At 41.1% G+C, this 16,534-nt stretch overlaps 1 protein-coding gene across 3 annotated transcripts in view; it reads left to right on the forward strand.

Annotated features, from left to right (window-relative positions):
• The window catches only part of GSTCD (glutathione S-transferase C-terminal domain containing), a 72,011-nt gene extending 68,675 nt beyond the window's left edge, over nucleotides 1-3,336 (forward strand). Inside the window, exons 12-13 of one of the 3 annotated variants that reach the window (XR_010303314.1) lie at nucleotides 1,023-2,405; nucleotides 2,646-3,336. Coding sequence is in view for 1 of the 3 variants with exons in the window: in XM_064148445.1 (XP_064004515.1) it covers nucleotides 1,023-1,159 (137 nt within the window). In the remaining 2 variants the exon portion in view is untranslated. Of the gene's footprint in view, nucleotides 1-1,022 lie in introns of all 3 variants that reach the window. The other 2 variants (XR_010303315.1, XM_064148445.1) reach the window with 2 other exon arrangements.
• The last annotated feature ends 13,198 nt before the right edge of the window (nucleotides 3,337-16,534 follow it).

The raw sequence follows: 16,534 nt of genomic DNA on the forward strand, positions 1-16,534 counted from the left end.
TGTGTGTTTTATCCACTACATACAGCAGTGGCACCTGTGTGCCAACATACTTAAGTGGTTTTGTGGACATCGCTGCAACCCACCTGATGTGTTCTCCCTGATCCTAGAACTGTTTCATGCTTTTGAGAGGCTTACTGGGAGCACCTGGGGAAGCAGGCCTTGCTTTTGACAATCCCAGCTGCCCCTCAGTGTGCACACTTAGAATAATTATGGTGCTGCAGTCAGTGGTAGGAGCGTGCACATACCGTTTTATTCAACCAGCAATGGAAGGTGTATAAATGTAGGGAAATATGACTTACACAAATATGAGTTACAGCTATTAATGACTGTGATGGTTTGGGTGTTCCCTGCCTCCCCCCCCCCCCCACTTTAGAAATCACCCAGACTAGACTCATCTGGCCCTGGAAATATGAATGAAGCTTATATTATTTACATCTAGCACAATGTACAAGCAGATATTTACAGCATATGCAGTGATATAGAGAAATATGCAAGGTAAAAAGGTAATACAGAAACACAACTCCCCTCCCAGAAACCTGAGTCCCCAGGAAGGGCTCTCAATCACCCCTACACCTTCCCCCTGCTCCTCTCAACCTTACCCCAGTCCCAAAGGAAGAATAGAGGTTCAGCCAGAGGGTTAGGAAGCAAAGTGGGTTAGTCCAAAATGGAGGGGGAGGTTAGAGAGATGCAGCTCATCCAGCAGACCGAGTGAGAGTGATGCCAAGTGTCTTATCTATGTTTTGACTTACGTTTTCATACTTCTCAGCCAGTAGACATCACCATTGTTCTCTTTCTACAGCCTGTAATCTAGTTCTTCTCACCAAAACATTCTAGCCTGCTTCAAACTAGCACAGACTGTCTAGTTAAACTACCTTAATATATTTTATTTTAAGTAGATTTGGGAATTATTTCCTTAGGTGACTTACTGATGTGTTTTCCTAACACTGAATGTTGGAATGCACATTTCCGATAATGGTTCTACATTTTTACAGTTTCTGTGCTCTCCTTTGCTCTCATTTTAGGAAAGCAGTGCATGGGGATTGTGGATCTGGATCGTGCATGGGCTGCAGAAGAGCATAACTACTCTGTCCAAGTTGTATCTATGGAGCCAGAGAGCTGTTCTCCAAAGAACAACATGCTTGTGGGCATCCCTGCTTAGAGTGTGAAACTTGCCTTCAATTTGAAGTTGAACATAAATCTTAAGTGCATAATGACATCCAGAAGATGCAGCATAGATGGGAAGCAGACATCACACATCTTGAACCTATTGGCTTCAGTAAAGGAAGCAGCACACAAAGTCTCAGAAAATGAACTGCATGCAGACCGTCACAAATCGTACTTGTGCCATTAAGCAATTTTTGGTTCTCTTGCCGAGAAGTTTCTGCATCTAGTGACTCTTCACAGAATCATAACCATCTGTAAAGGTTAGGAAGAAAGTTGGCCTCGTTGAAGGGAAGGTGATTTCCTTGTGAGTAAAGCTGTCTTGGCTGCTTCAAAACTGTGTTCGTGGTCAAGACTGCATTTGCGTTCATAAGCAGAGCAGTGATCAGCCAAAAATGCAGATCACCAAAGGAAGAGAGAAGGTCAGATTTACGGTGTCAGTGAAGAAGACTGTGCAAGAGGTGATGGCTTCACTTTGCTGAAGTATCTCATGCTGCTGTAAGATTATTTTTAATAAAAGTTCATCAGAACAACTTGGGCATCATTCTACTGTCAAAAAAGAAATCCATTTTAACTCACCAACCTTTTAAGAAGTGTCTTGAAAGCTGCTCTTTAAATATTGCACCAGGCTTTTAGTTAAAGGAAACAAACTCCTGATGATCCATTGACCAGGTAATGGCAGCCCATGATGATGTCAGTAAATGAGTACTTCACTGATACCACTGCTACTTGAAGTGTACTGCTTCCTGTTCTTAAGAAACTTGCTGTCAGAAGACTTTTTAAAGGACAGTCCATGTGTTTGTAATCTTTATTGCTTTGTAACTCATTTTAAAATTTGAACAAAGTTGCATCTGTGGAACCATTTGCAAAGATCAGCCACAGTCATGTTACTGTAAAGAAGAAAACAAGCTTGCTCCTGTGCTCTAATTCACAGGCAGTTTTCTACCCTAGTTTAAAATGGCTCCTAGTGAAATTTTTACTGCATATTTGTTGATGTCTTTCTGAATTCTTCTGCAGATTAAATATATTTGAATTTTGGTCCATGTGAACACACTGTCAGTGCATGCAGCAAACAATTACAAACAATACCTAGTGTGGGGTGGGGGAAAAAGTATCCTGAAATTCAGTATCCTTCATGGAACCTACCTTTCTAAAAGATCCAAATGCTCATTTTGATCTTTTCTTTTTCCAACCTGAAGACTGAAGAAAACTGCACACTTAATTGGAAGCACAAAGGTGAACAAGTAAGTATGAAGTCATACCTTTAGCATGAGTTCCTCAGTGGGTAATGACTGAATACTTTTTCTGCCACCTTTTGTAGCCACAAGAGTAACTGGAGGTTGGAAAAATGTATAGCAGTTGTGAAATATATGGCAATACCAATCACATCCAGGATTTTCTCTTGTATTTGCCCAATGAGAACTGTTTTTAAGATAGCACTGTGTCAAGTCTGAACATTATTTATATCAAATTCATTTGTTTAGAATTCCAGAGACTGTCTGAAGTGAGAAAATTCATTGCCTTACTGTGCTGAAGGAAGAACCATCAAGGCAAGACACCTGATGCAAGCTTTGGTTCTGTTTACAGTAAGGATCTTGACCATGCACTGTTTCAGACAATGGCTGCCAGTATAAATATTTTAATTATGGTGATGCTGGACATTTGGCATTGTCTGACATTATGCAGTAATACATAGCTTCCAGTAGTGGAAAAATATGTGCTATTATATGCTTCAGAATTTCTATCATCTGTATCTCAATAGTCTGTAGTAGTTTTGGATCCACAAGAAAAGCAGAAGGAATGCGTTTGGGATGCGTGCAACCGAATAGAAGGTAAAAAAGGCTTTTTTAACAGGCAAAATCAGTATTTCTTGGAAACAGAGGTGGAGAAGGAGCCTTATTTGGACAAATATCCAAGAGACTATTAAGTATGTAACATAGTCAAGAAAAATATCTGAAGTCACACAGGAATCTGAATATCAATCTCTGTTTTGTTTGGGTTTTTTTCCACTTTTAAAAAGGACCTATTTTGATGCTAATGTCACAGTTTCTCCCAGGTGTGGCTTATTCGTGGATTAAGCTATTTGATATCTGCCACCCTACACAGAACTATGCTGCACAGGAAGAAAAGGTTTGTAAAAACAAGGAAAAAACCTCAAACCTGCTGCTGTGTTCATATGCATCAAGGTGTTTTTCTTGGATGAGTCTAACTGTAGAAAGTAAGTTTGTGGCAGATTTACCCCTCCCCCCCACGCTCCCCCTAGGATCAGGGTTACTTTGATGGCATCTCATAATATCTATCATCTTGGTGGCTTACAGGATAGTGAGACTTCATCTTGTTTGTGATACCACTTTGTGAAGTTGTCAGTATTGGCATCACTGGGGTCTGGTTTCCATTCTTAGGAGATAAGAATCTTCCTCATATCTAAGAATACCTTACTATGGAATAATGAAGCCTGAAGTGTACTTGAGGTGAACTGATGTTTTGTTTATTGAAAACTGAAGTGAGGCAGATGAAAAAAGCCTAAAAAGGAGAAGATATTTTCTACAGTTGATAATAGCTAATTCACCACAGATTAAATTGCTGTTCTGTGCCATGTATTTTCCTCTAGAAATATGAGCTTCCTTACAATACTTTTAAGGTATGTTACTTTGTTACATGTTTCAATATACATAAATGATGTGGAGTTAATAGAGCCTAGAATTTCCTAAACGAGGTTACTGGACGTCGTAGTCCTCGTAAGTGAACAACTGCTGTTATTCTTAACAACTTGTTATGCAAGAAGGTAGCTTGATGTCCAAGATGCAAACCTAAATACTGTTTGTGTTTCTTATGTGTCTGGGCCCAGTGGGACCAGCTGAAGGGTGAACAAAGTTGTTCTAACATAGTCAGTCTACAAAAGATGTTGAGATGCTTGAACATGTCTAAAGAAGGGTAGCAAGGCTGGTGAGGGGGCTGAATCACAGTCCTATGAGGAGTGGCTGAGGGAGCTGGGGTTATTTAGGCTGAAGAAGAATAGGCTCAGGAGGAGACCTTACTGCTCTCTGCAGCTATCTGAAAGGAGGTTATATCCAGGTGGGAGTTGATCCCTTCTGCCAGGCAACCAGTGACAGAACAAGAGGACACAGTCTCAAGCTGTGCCAGGGCAGGTTTAGTTGATTAGATGATGTTGGGTAATAGATTGGATTTGATGATCCCTAAAGCTGCATCTCTCTAACCTCACCCTCCATTTTTGACTAATCCACTTTGCTTCCTAACCCCCTGGCCAAACCTCCATTCCTCCTTGGGACTGGGGTAGTGTTGAGAGGGGCAGGGGGAAGGTGAAGGGGTGGTTGAGAGTCCCACCTGGGGACTCAGGTTTCTGGGAGGGGAGTTGTTTCTGTATTACCTTTTCCCTTGTATATTTCTGTATATATTGTAAATATCTGCTTGTATATTGTGCCAGCTGTAAATATAAGCTTCATTCATATTTCCAGGGCTAGCTGAGTCTAGTCTGGGTGATTTCTAAAGTGTGGGGGGGCAGGGAACACCCAAACCATCACAAAAAGATAAAGCCTGGATGTCATACATGTACTGGTCTGTTATGTCCAGTGTAAAAAAATATTACTTATGTCCAAGATCAGCCAGTCCAGCCTAGCACCCAGCCCTATCCAGTCAACCAGACCATGGCACTAAGTGCCTCATCCAGGCTTTTCTTGAACACCTCCAGGGACGGTGACTCCACCACCTCCCTGGGCAGCCCATTCCAATGCCAATCACTCTCTCTGCCAACAACTTCCTCCTAACATCCAGCCTAGACTTCCCCTGGCACAACTCGAGACTGTGTCCCCTTGTTCTATTGCTGGTTGCCTGGGAGAAGAGACCAACCCCCACCTGGCTACAACCTCCTTTCAGGTAGTTGTAGACAGCAATGATAGTCGTAGGCATGAGGCAAAGGGAAAAAATCACTGTTATGTGAAATAAAGCGATAAAGGCATATGTAAGGTAAACAATTCAGCAGTGGATTTGTCTGGGCCATGGAATACAAAACTCAAAAGTTAGCTTTCCTTTATCTCTTACAAAAATGCCAAACTTGGGAGTTGTTTTCCTATTTTGGTGTTTTATATTTCAGTAGTGTTATTCTTCCCTAGATAGCAGCAAGTGAAAGGCCAAGATGTGACTCCATTTGCAGATGTATCATTTTGGAATGACTAGGTGCTGATATGCCAGAACAGATACTCCTAAAGTAATGTTTCAGGTAAGAAAAAAGGAGAGAGTATATTAACAATTTTAGAATTTCTGTGGGGAGGTGATGCCTGGTTCTTATAGAGGCTACAAAGGTACATGGAAATCCTAAATGTTTCAGGTTGGAGAGCTTCCAAGAGGCCTTGCACTTTGATTTTGACAGGGATGGAAGAGAGAGTGGCCTGCACGTCCCTGTGTTGTCCTTGCAGTAAGACTTACCTTTCTGAAATGGTGTGGGGAACCTCCCCAGCTATCACAGCCTTGTGAAGAGAATAAAGATCAGCCTGATGTTGATGGCAGGTAGCTCTCCCAGTACTCTCCAGATGTGTCCTATCTACTCTAATGGACTTGCATGAGTTACAGGACAGAAGCTATGTCAGGGAAACAGGTTGTGGCTATGGTATGATGAGAAATGTTAAACACAGAGAAAATTGGTAAGTTTTCTTGCCTAAGAAATACTTATGAATATGCCTAAAATGAACTTGTAATGTACTTGTTAAAACCCCTCAACCTATCTAGTAACTATTCTGCTGAGGATCATCTGACTTGTGCCAGGAATTTTAGCCTGATGTTTGTATGACAGCTAGGGTACTTCTGGTGCACGTATGTGGAGAGGAGCAGTGGGGTGTAAACGTGGAGATGGAAGGGTGAGTTGAATGGAGAATGGTTATTTGAGATACTCCAGCTGTGGAACTCACTCCCTCTAGGAAGTTTGTTTCCCTAGCCCCCATATGTTTGTAGCTTTTTTGTCTGGTATTTCCTGGACTGTGGACCAGCTCTGGGTTATCTGTGGCTGTTTGAAATGATAGATATAAGAGCTGCTTATGAGGGGTTTCTTTGTGACAAGCTGACCTGCTATTTGGTTGCATTCAGTCCATATAAAAGCATATTAAAACAAGGATAAGATGAAGAAAGTCACATAGGTAGTTTTAAGAGCTTGTATACAAAGAATCCGATTAATCTGCAAAGGAAGTACAGAAATGGTGTTTGAGAGATGTAACCAACTTAGTATAAAATTCTGGGAATGCCATTAAGTTTGCAGGCTTAAAGGTAACTTATTGTGCTTGTAACATGCATTGTTCCTATGTGGCATCTGTATTGAGCCAGTGCAACTCTTCTGGACAAACTATCACTGAGCCAGGCTTTAAACCAGGGGGTTTAAGTAGAGGTTTAAAAATAAGGATAATGAAGTTATCTGTACTTAAAATAGACGACAGGGCAAGATGGTGAGGGATGGAAGCCTCATGTTTTAGAACTTAGGCCAAGCACTTTGAGCCAACTGCTGTTCATTAAAAACATTGTGGCTTCTTTCATGGAGGCCTCCGGTCTGACCACTGCCGGCAACGTTTTGACTCTCTGTTGCAAATTCCAGGCGCTTTCCTTTAACTGAGCAGAATCAACTCTGATCCAGTTTTATTCTTCAGCTACCCAAAGGCTTCTGGTAATTATGCTTTTTGTCCAGCTAACATGATTTTTCATGTACTTCATCATAAACAGTAGAATTCTTCTCTGTTTTCATACACCTGCTGTGTTACAGCTCACATATATTGCTGTGATTCAGTGTAAGCTTGGACGATGACATATTAGGCTGATAATAACTCCTGGTGTATTTTATTGTCATTACTTAAAATCACACTAGCTGCAGGCTACACATGCTGCATAAAATGCCAGTAGTTAGAGTAGAGGTGTGTGATTTTGCACATTGCTTTTGCAGGCTTTTAGTTAATTTTCTACGAGAAGTTAATGTTTGGTACCCATGAAGGTTGTTTTTATTCATCTGGTGTGGTCCCATTCAAATACCTATTTAGTGTGGTCACCAACAATAGATGTAGTTAAGCAGTACTGTAAATGGACATGTTTCTTTGTTGGAATGATTGCTGACACATTGAATTATTCTCATTAAGTAATTTGACCACAAGCATCACTTTACTTTGGAAAAAGAGGAGGGGAATAGAATTAGAATTTCAGGATAAAATAAGGTACTGGATGAAAATCAGGACTAAAACATTACATTGCTCTTTTTTGCCTTAGACCATTACACACAGACAGTTATTTATAAATAGATAAGCATTTTGGATTAACATTTCATGTTCAGAGTAGGGTTCTGGAAAAGAAAATCCTTTAAAAACTGTTTTAAGGTAATTAAGCAATTTGAAACCTTTAGTTAATGAATCCTTGTTCTAATTGGATTACTTTTATATTCTCTGTAGTAAATACAAAAAAATCCCAAAACACTCTAAAGTAAAACATATTCCAGCTGAATAATCCCTAGTGAGAGAATTTGCAACTGCATTTGATTTTTAGCTCTTGCTGACCTTTTGTTGGCAGAGTATCTGTATATTATTGGTGACGCAGTTGCTCCTGTTAAAACAACATTGACATGTATACTGTCAACCTGACAGACATGATCTCCTTAATTTGATATTGCCACTGGAGTTGCTTGAAAGAAGCAGGAGCATCCAAGTTCTGAGCATAGCACAGCACCATTCTGTGTCTACTGTCCTTATTCAGAATGTGCAGCTGTATCTAGAGATTGCTAGAAAATAGAGGCTCCAAATTTTTCAGGATAGTCCATCTTCTACATGCAATATTGAAGAGTGTTGTGTCTTCCCAAAGGTCACTTGTTAACCATGAAAATATACAAAATCCTTATCACTTAATACCTACCTTCATCTGCAGAGAAAGCCAACATGGTGCAGAAAGCAGTAAGACAGTTGATGGCATTGCTCACAAGGTGGTTTTGAACAGTAACACTTTATGCCCAGGTGATGAAGTCAGCTGGACTTGTACCTTACATGGGGCACAGCAGACTTCCTTTAAGTGCTGTCTAGCTCTCCTGATTGTATGTACCTTTCACACATTGAAAGAGGATAGAAAATACCTTTTTTCATGGAGTAGTGTTGTGATTTGAACCAAGAAGATCAAAGCCAAAGTCAACATCCATGAAGCCGAGCAGGAAGAAATGGCTAAAAACAGTAAGTGCCAGGAGTGTTCTTTGGGGTAGCTTACAATGTAGAGACACCCTACAGGAGTCTACACCTAACTTTTTATTTGTGTCAGTAATGTTATTGAGGTTGGGGAAATTATTCATAAACTGAATTAACTTAAAGTTCAGTACAGCGAGATTTGGGTTCAAATGTTTGTTGGTTTGAATGCCAAAATCATAATCTTCAGGGACTGAGAACCATATATTAGCATATTTAATGTAATTTGTGGCAGAAACCTAATCTAATCCTTTTAAGTGGACTTTGTTTGATTGCTTCCTGATTTAACATGCTTAGAATGTATTTATTTTTCCTTACATGATCATTGTCTTCAGTTCCAGTAAAAGTAGAAACTGAATACTTTGCAAGCTTGATAGTGATTTTGAGATGGGCAGCTGGCACGATTTAACTACACTTGAGGAAAAATGACACCTCATTTATCTGGATGGTATCCTGCTGTCTTTGAGAGCTGACAGTTTGTCACTCAAAAGGTAAAGCTATTTAGCTGTTCATGTTATTGTGAAATGTTTTAGAGTAGTTCAGGATATAGCTCTTGCAAGAAGCTACAGCTTTTTATAGGCATTTTACTGCCTGGCTTTTCAGTTCTTTTCAATATTTCCCCTACTTGACCAAGCATAGTTATCAGTCACAGTTATCTAGGTATTAGCATTAAAAAGACAAGAATAAATTGTACTTTTCAAAATGTAAAGGAAATCAACTTTTATCCCTGTATCTTAATTTCATCTTCTGCTTGTCCATAGAACTGTCCATTAATCTTGGTTTTAGTTCTCTGACCTGTGGATTCTGCTATTTGAAGCACTACAGGGCCCTTTAAAATTTGGACTGCTTTTCATTTGTCTTAGAACATTTTTTTCTATGGTCTGCAAACCAGTCTTTAAAGTTGTTGACAGATTTGCTCCAGTCTCCTCCATAGGTTTCCCTCTCCTTTCATGCTGGCTGTTATAATTTGTTTTATAATCCTAAAAATTTCTCACTTCTTCTGCAAAGTATCTTCATTACTGATGGAAAAAGCTTCTAGCCTGGTGCTTCAAATCCATCCCAGTCAGAACTCTTGTTTTCCTCTGTTTCACAAAAAATCGTGGTTCAGGAGAATTATCATTTATTTCAGCAGTTCAGACTCGTGTCAAACTGTCTTTTAAAACAGAATCCCAAATTCCATATCTCAGAAGATACCCATGAAAGCCCATAGAAGTCTCAGTTTTGCATATACAGCTTCATAGTACAAAGTAAAATTGAATGTTGCTGCATTGCTTTAGAAGACTGTAGAAAAAGCAGTCTACCAAACTCAGTAGATAACCCTGAAACTGCTTCATTTCCTTTCATACTGAGCATTTGAACCCATCTTAAACCTTTTCCATCCTCTTGCTTCTCACAATATATTCTGAAGATGTGAATTTCATGCACATTTTAGTCTCTCATCCTACTTAATGAAAACCACAAACAAAGCCTGTAATACTGAAAGGTATTAGAAGACTCTCAAGCAGCTATCTGTGCAGTAGCTGTCATACTACTCATGCACTTTATTTAACTATTACCACACTGTACTTCTGAAATCTGTTGTGGTTTTGACTTAAAACATACAAAAACTTTATTTTTGGTAGAAATTGTTAGTTTCACAGGGGTCAGTGCTGGGTCTGATTCTGTTCAACGTTTTCATTAATGTTCTGGATGATGTGGCACAGTGTTTGCTGCTGACACAAAGTGGAAGGAGGGGCTGATAATGCCAGAGGGTCACAGTGCAAACCAGAGGGACCTTGAGGCAGGCTGAAGCAGTGAGCTGACAAGAAGCTCAAGCAGTTCAACAAAGGAAAGTGCAAAGTCCTGTGCCTGAAGAGTTATAAACCTGTACACTAGATGCTCACAGTTGCCTGTCTACAAGGCAGCTTTGCATCAAAGTCTGGGGATTCTGGTGGTCACCAAGATGAATGTGAGGCAGCAATGTACCCTTGCTGCATGAGCAGCTGATGATATTCTGGGCTGCATTAGGAGAAGTGATGCACAGATGGAGGGAGGTGATCCTTTCTCCTCTATTGAACACAGGTAAGGCCATACCTGAGAGTGGGCTCCTTGATACAAGAGAGATACAAAGCTACTGGATATAGTCCAGCAAAAGACTCACTAAGATGCATTTCTGTGAAGAAAGGCTTGGAGATCTGGGATGGTTAGCCTGGATAAGATAATGCTTAAGGGGGATTTTCATCAATGCAGACAAATACCTGCAAGGAAGACATAAAGAAGATAGAGCCAAGCACCTCTCAGTGGTGTCCAGGGGCGAAAGGTAATGGATACAAACAATATTCCTTCTGAAAACAGGAAACAGTTTCTCACTGTAAGAGTGACTGACTACTGGTATGAGTTGCCTGGAGAGCCTGTGGATTCTCTATCCTTGGAGCTGTTCAGAAGCTGCCTAGATGTGGTCCTCTATAGCCATCTGTAGGCAACCCTGTTTGAGAAGGAGAGTTGAACAAGATAACCTATAGAAATCCAACCTGAACCATTGAGTCATTCTGTGAAACAGCAATACAACTAATAGGCTGTCCACACTCTGGTTTGACTTCTGAAAGTTCTGTCACAGGTTGCACTTCATATGAAGTTGAACAGAGGAGCTGGATCAGCAATATCATAGCTCTTGGAGCATCCGTAGTAAGTTTTCCTGCCTGCTACCCCACCTTGGTATCTCAAAATGTACTAAAAATGTTTCTGTTAGGATGAAGCAAGATGGGAATATAATGAATTCAATCAGTTGGAGAAGCTCACTTTCCCCTAGACAGCAGCAATTTACATTCATTTGTATAAGCAGTCCTAGGTCTATTTATCAGTAGCCAGTACCTGAGGATCCATGTCATTGTATAACTATAGCCCAGGCAAACAAAGCACCTGAAGCCAAATCAAACGAGGAAAATCAAAACCCTGAGTGATTTATGTATATTGAGTTGATTAATTCCATCTTTGCCAGAATTTAAACAGCAATTCAGGTTCATTATGGTAAAAAAAGAAGGAAATCTGTAGGATCAGGTTAAAGCAGTGCTTAATCATTTCTCTCAGGAAAGTCATTGTCATAACTTGTAATTTATGTAGGTAGTCTGGGCTGTATTAGTGCCTGGACCATGGATCTCCAACTTTCTTTTTTCTTTCTCCCCCCCTGCCCAAGTATTGGCAATGACTCAAGGCAAGGGGAAAATCAAAGTTACAGAAACTGTGTGATAGTCAAAGCTGAAATTTTAAGCTACTGTAAACCATTTCCTTCTGGTTCTGCATCTCCCAGTGTACTTCTTCCTGTAAAGACTGTATGTCATGAGCAGAAACAGTTGAATCCATGGGGCAAGATTATTTGCTGCTTTTTTTTCCTGCAGACAAGTTTTAGTGGATTTTCAGGCTGAATTATGGCTGTTTCTTATACATGAAAATTCTTACATGGTTGTCACGCAGGAGTATTCTGCTGCCTACGCCGATTGTGGCAGAGGGGAGAAATTAATTGGTGTGAGATAATATTCTATAAAACCATACATTTATTAACTTCAATATTCTGAACTCTCGCCACCCCCAACCACTGTATTTAATATTAAAAGGATTCTACATGGTCATGGAAACATCCTAGGATTAATATCATAGAATCATAGAATCAACCAGGTTGGAAGAGACCTCCAAGATCATCCAGTCCAACCTAGCACCCAGCCCTATCCAGTCAACTAGACCATGGCAGTAAGTGCCTCATCCAGTCTTTTCTTGAAGACCCCCAGGGACGGTGCCTCCACCACCTCCCTGGGCAGCCCATTCCAATGGGAAATCACTCTCTTTGTGAAGAACTTCTTCCCAATATCCAGCCTATACCTACCCTGGCACAACTTGAGACTGTGTCCCCTTGTTCTATTGCTGGTTGCCTGGGAGAAGAGGCCACCCCCCACCTGGCTACAATGCCCCTCCAGGTAGTTGTAGACAGTAATAAGATCACCCCTGAGCCTCCTCTTCTCCAGGCTAAACAGGCCCAGCTCCCTCAACCTCTCCTCATAGGATTTGTGCTCAACAGTAACTTGTTAATAACTAGCAAACAGTTCAAACTATAAACAGAGAGAGGAGTTTTCCCCATGGCAAATATCGCTTGGGGTCTATATGCTGCTTGCCCAGCAGGTGGGCTAAGACCTCTGCTCTATGGCAGGAGGCAATAGGTATTACAGAGGCATTAAAGCATTTACAATCCTTATTAATTATCAGTCACCCTCCAGGGCTACGTCACAGCCTATTACTAATGTCCAAACTTCAGGGGAGTCTTTGCCCGTGGACTTTGAGGCTGGAATCCTCAGGCTTCTGGGGGAATAGTTTCTGACCTTGTGCAGTGGATTTCTTCTGGCTGCTCTGTCCAGGGATTCTTAGGCAGGACCTTCAGGTGGAGAGGGCGTACGTGCCGTGCAGTCTGAGCACCGTCTCACGCTGGCTGGCAGGCCGATCGTGTGCAGACAAGCGGAGTCTGCTCCTGGTTCACTCAGCGGCAGTGGCGCTTACCAGGCAATGATAAGGCAGTGGGCATGCAGTAGTGCCCAGTGCAATATGTGGCTGCTCTAAGCTCTGTAGCAAAAGGCAGGCAATACAGGATCTGGTCCTGATAACCCACCACAGTGGCGTGCAAGTGTGCACAGCTGGCTGGGAGACTATGGGCTCCATATATATATAGGCAGGCATGAGTGAGCTCTGCTAGTGAGAACGCAGGCAGGCAAGCAATGCGGGGAGTCCGAGCAGTCGGGAGAGTCCGAGCACGTTGTTTACCTGTGTACCCTCATTTATTGAATGTGGGCCGAGATTAATGGCCCCTTGGCCACTAGAATGACCAACCAGCTTGGCAGTCAGCCAAACAATACCATCACAGGCAAATGCCACAGGCCTGGACTCTCCCAAATATGGGAATCACATGGGCCTTACTCTGGGCAGACACGAGCTGAGCATGTGGGGGCTTACACATACATGTTTGCAACCACATTATACAACGTAGACCCTAGGCAGGCCAGGCTTTGTGGCACCAGGTCTGTTGTGCCCCTTTGTGCTCGTTATGTGTTTACCTCTGGTTTGGGCAGAAAAACATGTCCAGGCAAGGCATAAATAAGCCTATTTTTGGGCCTACAGGCCCTCCACGACAATAGTCCAGGAGGTCCTAGCTTGCAGTCTGGGCTTGTAAAAGAGAAAAGTCCAAGTCACTATTTCAGGTAAAACGTAAAACAATCACCCTGCTTGCTTCAGATCTTGACATTAAAACTATGATTGAGAGCATGTCTTCTTCATGGAGATGTCGTTAGGTAGTATCACTCTATTTTTGGTTAAAGTTTTAGCAGAAAATGAGTTTGGTTGGTTCCAGCTCACATACTTGTGGGAGTTCTATTCTTAACTTTTTAATAGTTATCCCCTGTATGACATATGTGACTGATCTGGCTTTTTCTTTATATTTTCTTTGGGTTGTAGGTGGTGATCTGGTGATTTGGTTGTTTTTAGGAATCACCCAGACTAGACTCAGCCAGCTCTGGAAATATGAATGAAGCTTATATTTACAGCTGGCACAATATACAAGCAGATATTTACAGTATATACAGCTGTAGACAGAAATATACAAGGTAAAAGGTAATACAGAAACACAACTCCCCTCCCAGAAACCTGAGTCCCCAGGAGGGGCTCTCAACCACCCTTTCACCTTCCCCCTACCCCTCTCAACCTTACCCCAGTCCCAAGGAAGATGGTTAGGTTGAGCCAGAGGGTTAGGAAGCAAAGTGGATTAGTCCAAAATGGAGGGTGAGGTTAGAGAGATGCAGCTCAGCCAGCAGCCCAAGTGAGAGTGATGCCGAATGTCTTATCTATGTTTTGACTGATGTTTTTATATATCTCAGCAAGCCTATGAGCAAAGCAGACATCACCATTGTTTTCTTTCCTGTAATCTAGTCCTTCTCACCAAAACATTCTAGCTAGCTTCAAACTAGAACACCAGGATAGATTTAGCTGATACAAAACTGTGAGGAATCAAGAAAATGCAGTAATTCATATTATCATGGGACTGACAGAGATTGTCACCTAGTGTATGATGGACAGACATACTAGGTACTTACTAAATACCACTTGCAAATAAACCATAGAATCATAGAATCAACCAGGTTGGAAGAGACCTCCAAGCTCATCCAGTCCAACCTATCCTCCAGCCCTATCCAGTCAACTAGACCATGGCACTAAGCGTCTCATCCAGGCTTTTCTTGAACACCTTCAGGGACAGTGCCTCCACCACCTCCCTGGGCAGCCAACTTGGTTGAAAAGCAGAATTGCACAATCCCAGAGGAAAATAACAACACTGAAAGTTTCATAGGTATTCTTTTCTGCTGCTCCATGTTTTAACAGGTATACTTATTACATTAGCATCACAAATACAGATGGTGATCATGAACACCAGCTACAACTCAAGCTTTTCTTTGCAGATGACATAGTGTGATTTAATGACTCAGTAGTGTGGTATTTACGGTTAACTCTGTTAGCCTCAATGAGCCTGAGATACTTAGGAGGGAGCAAGGATGGATTTGTGGTTTGAGTATGAAATGGGAGAGCAGGAGGTCTGGCTTTGGTCTCATGATTTAGAGGAAAATCAGTTTATGTTTCTTAATTTCTGCTTATGTAAATGGGAAAGTTAAAAAAAGTATAGCTGATTTCTACTGAATAGAGAGCTTCACTACTGTTTGTAATGTGTTTTCTTAAAACAACAAGGAAGCTAATATTAAAAAAGTGGGCTTGAAAGAAATGATTCATTTATTGCATGGCTCAGAGTAAAGTTACCTGCAAGCAATATCTTTTACTGATGTGATTATATTCAGAGCTACCCATAACAATGAAGATAAATGTTGAAGTTGTTTCTCTGATTTTTGTCATATCTCACATATGAATTGATCTGCCATATTTGCCAATATCTGTCAGCCTAATATACCTATTCCTTCTCTCTTTTTAGCTTTCTCTTCTTCCTATTGCCTGGCCAGTTGATGCCAGGAAGCATTCCAGAAACTGTTTTTATTCTGTTGCTTTTTTCCCCTCAGGAATGGTTATAGACATGGAAATCTATGTTTAGCCCTGCAGCTGAAGTTTTAAACACTGAGACCTCTGGGCACAGTCAGCCCCAGATGAAGTATTGTTTGACAAGAACAGGTCTCAAGCATACAGGAAAAGGTTCATTTCTCTAGAGAAAACTGTAAGTAATCTTCATTAGATCTGAATTTCCTGGGTTTTCTTTGTTTTTTTTTCAGTTGATACTACTTGTATTACTAGTTACATATATTGCTCATTGTGTTGATTCTTTAATGGAGTTAACACTGTGCTATGTTTTGTTTGGAAAGGTGTGACCACTGTGCTGAGCAGTGTACTGAACACATTCCTCTGTGTGTTAACAGTGTTGTGCCAGATTTCACTTTGTCACACTTGCCATTGCAGAGGCAGCAGTTGTCATCACCATCTTTACCCTTCCTGCAGCAGAATTAGTAAGCCCCACTCTCTAGAGTATTTTTTCAGTCTCTGCCACCTTATCACCAGCATTCAATTTTGTGTGTAGTCAGGTGTAGAATGTAGCATTCATTCCTAGGGCTTCATTCCCTGGGAAATTCTAGATAATTCAGAATCTACTGGGCTTTCTAGGTGGCACAGGTAAGTGCAAGCATTTCAGACTTCTCCTCTGCTCTCAACACAGAGCATCTGAGCCAGTCTTGATTTTCATTGAAAGGTCTCAATGTGAGCTCAATATATCCATGAGACTGAAAAGTCTGAGATGAAGATCATAGCTGAGTGTCTGGACTCTTTGGCAGAAAGCACATAAAGATCTTGATGGTGGAATAGAAAAGAGTGAACATGGTAGGGAAAGATCACTATATTTGAGTAAGATGAACACCTTTTCAGGCAAAATTTACCTTTCTATATGAAATTGCCATGTGTGATTTGACTTTTTCATGTGCAAGGTTATAGCATTGCTGCTCAGAATATGTCTTCCTCTGTGTTTCTGCCTCATTGTTGCTAATTTACAGCTAAAAAGCTTACACTTTCGACTCAACCAAGTGTCTCATCAGTATCTTTGAGAAAGCTTTATTGAACACTTGTTGTTTTGTCCGTGCTCTATTTCTTCCTGTGCTTGGTAGATGGGTTTT

Source organism: Pogoniulus pusillus, chromosome 9 (assembly GCF_015220805.1).
Source record: "Pogoniulus pusillus isolate bPogPus1 chromosome 9, bPogPus1.pri, whole genome shotgun sequence".
NCBI lineage: Eukaryota > Metazoa > Chordata > Aves > Piciformes > Lybiidae > Pogoniulus > Pogoniulus pusillus.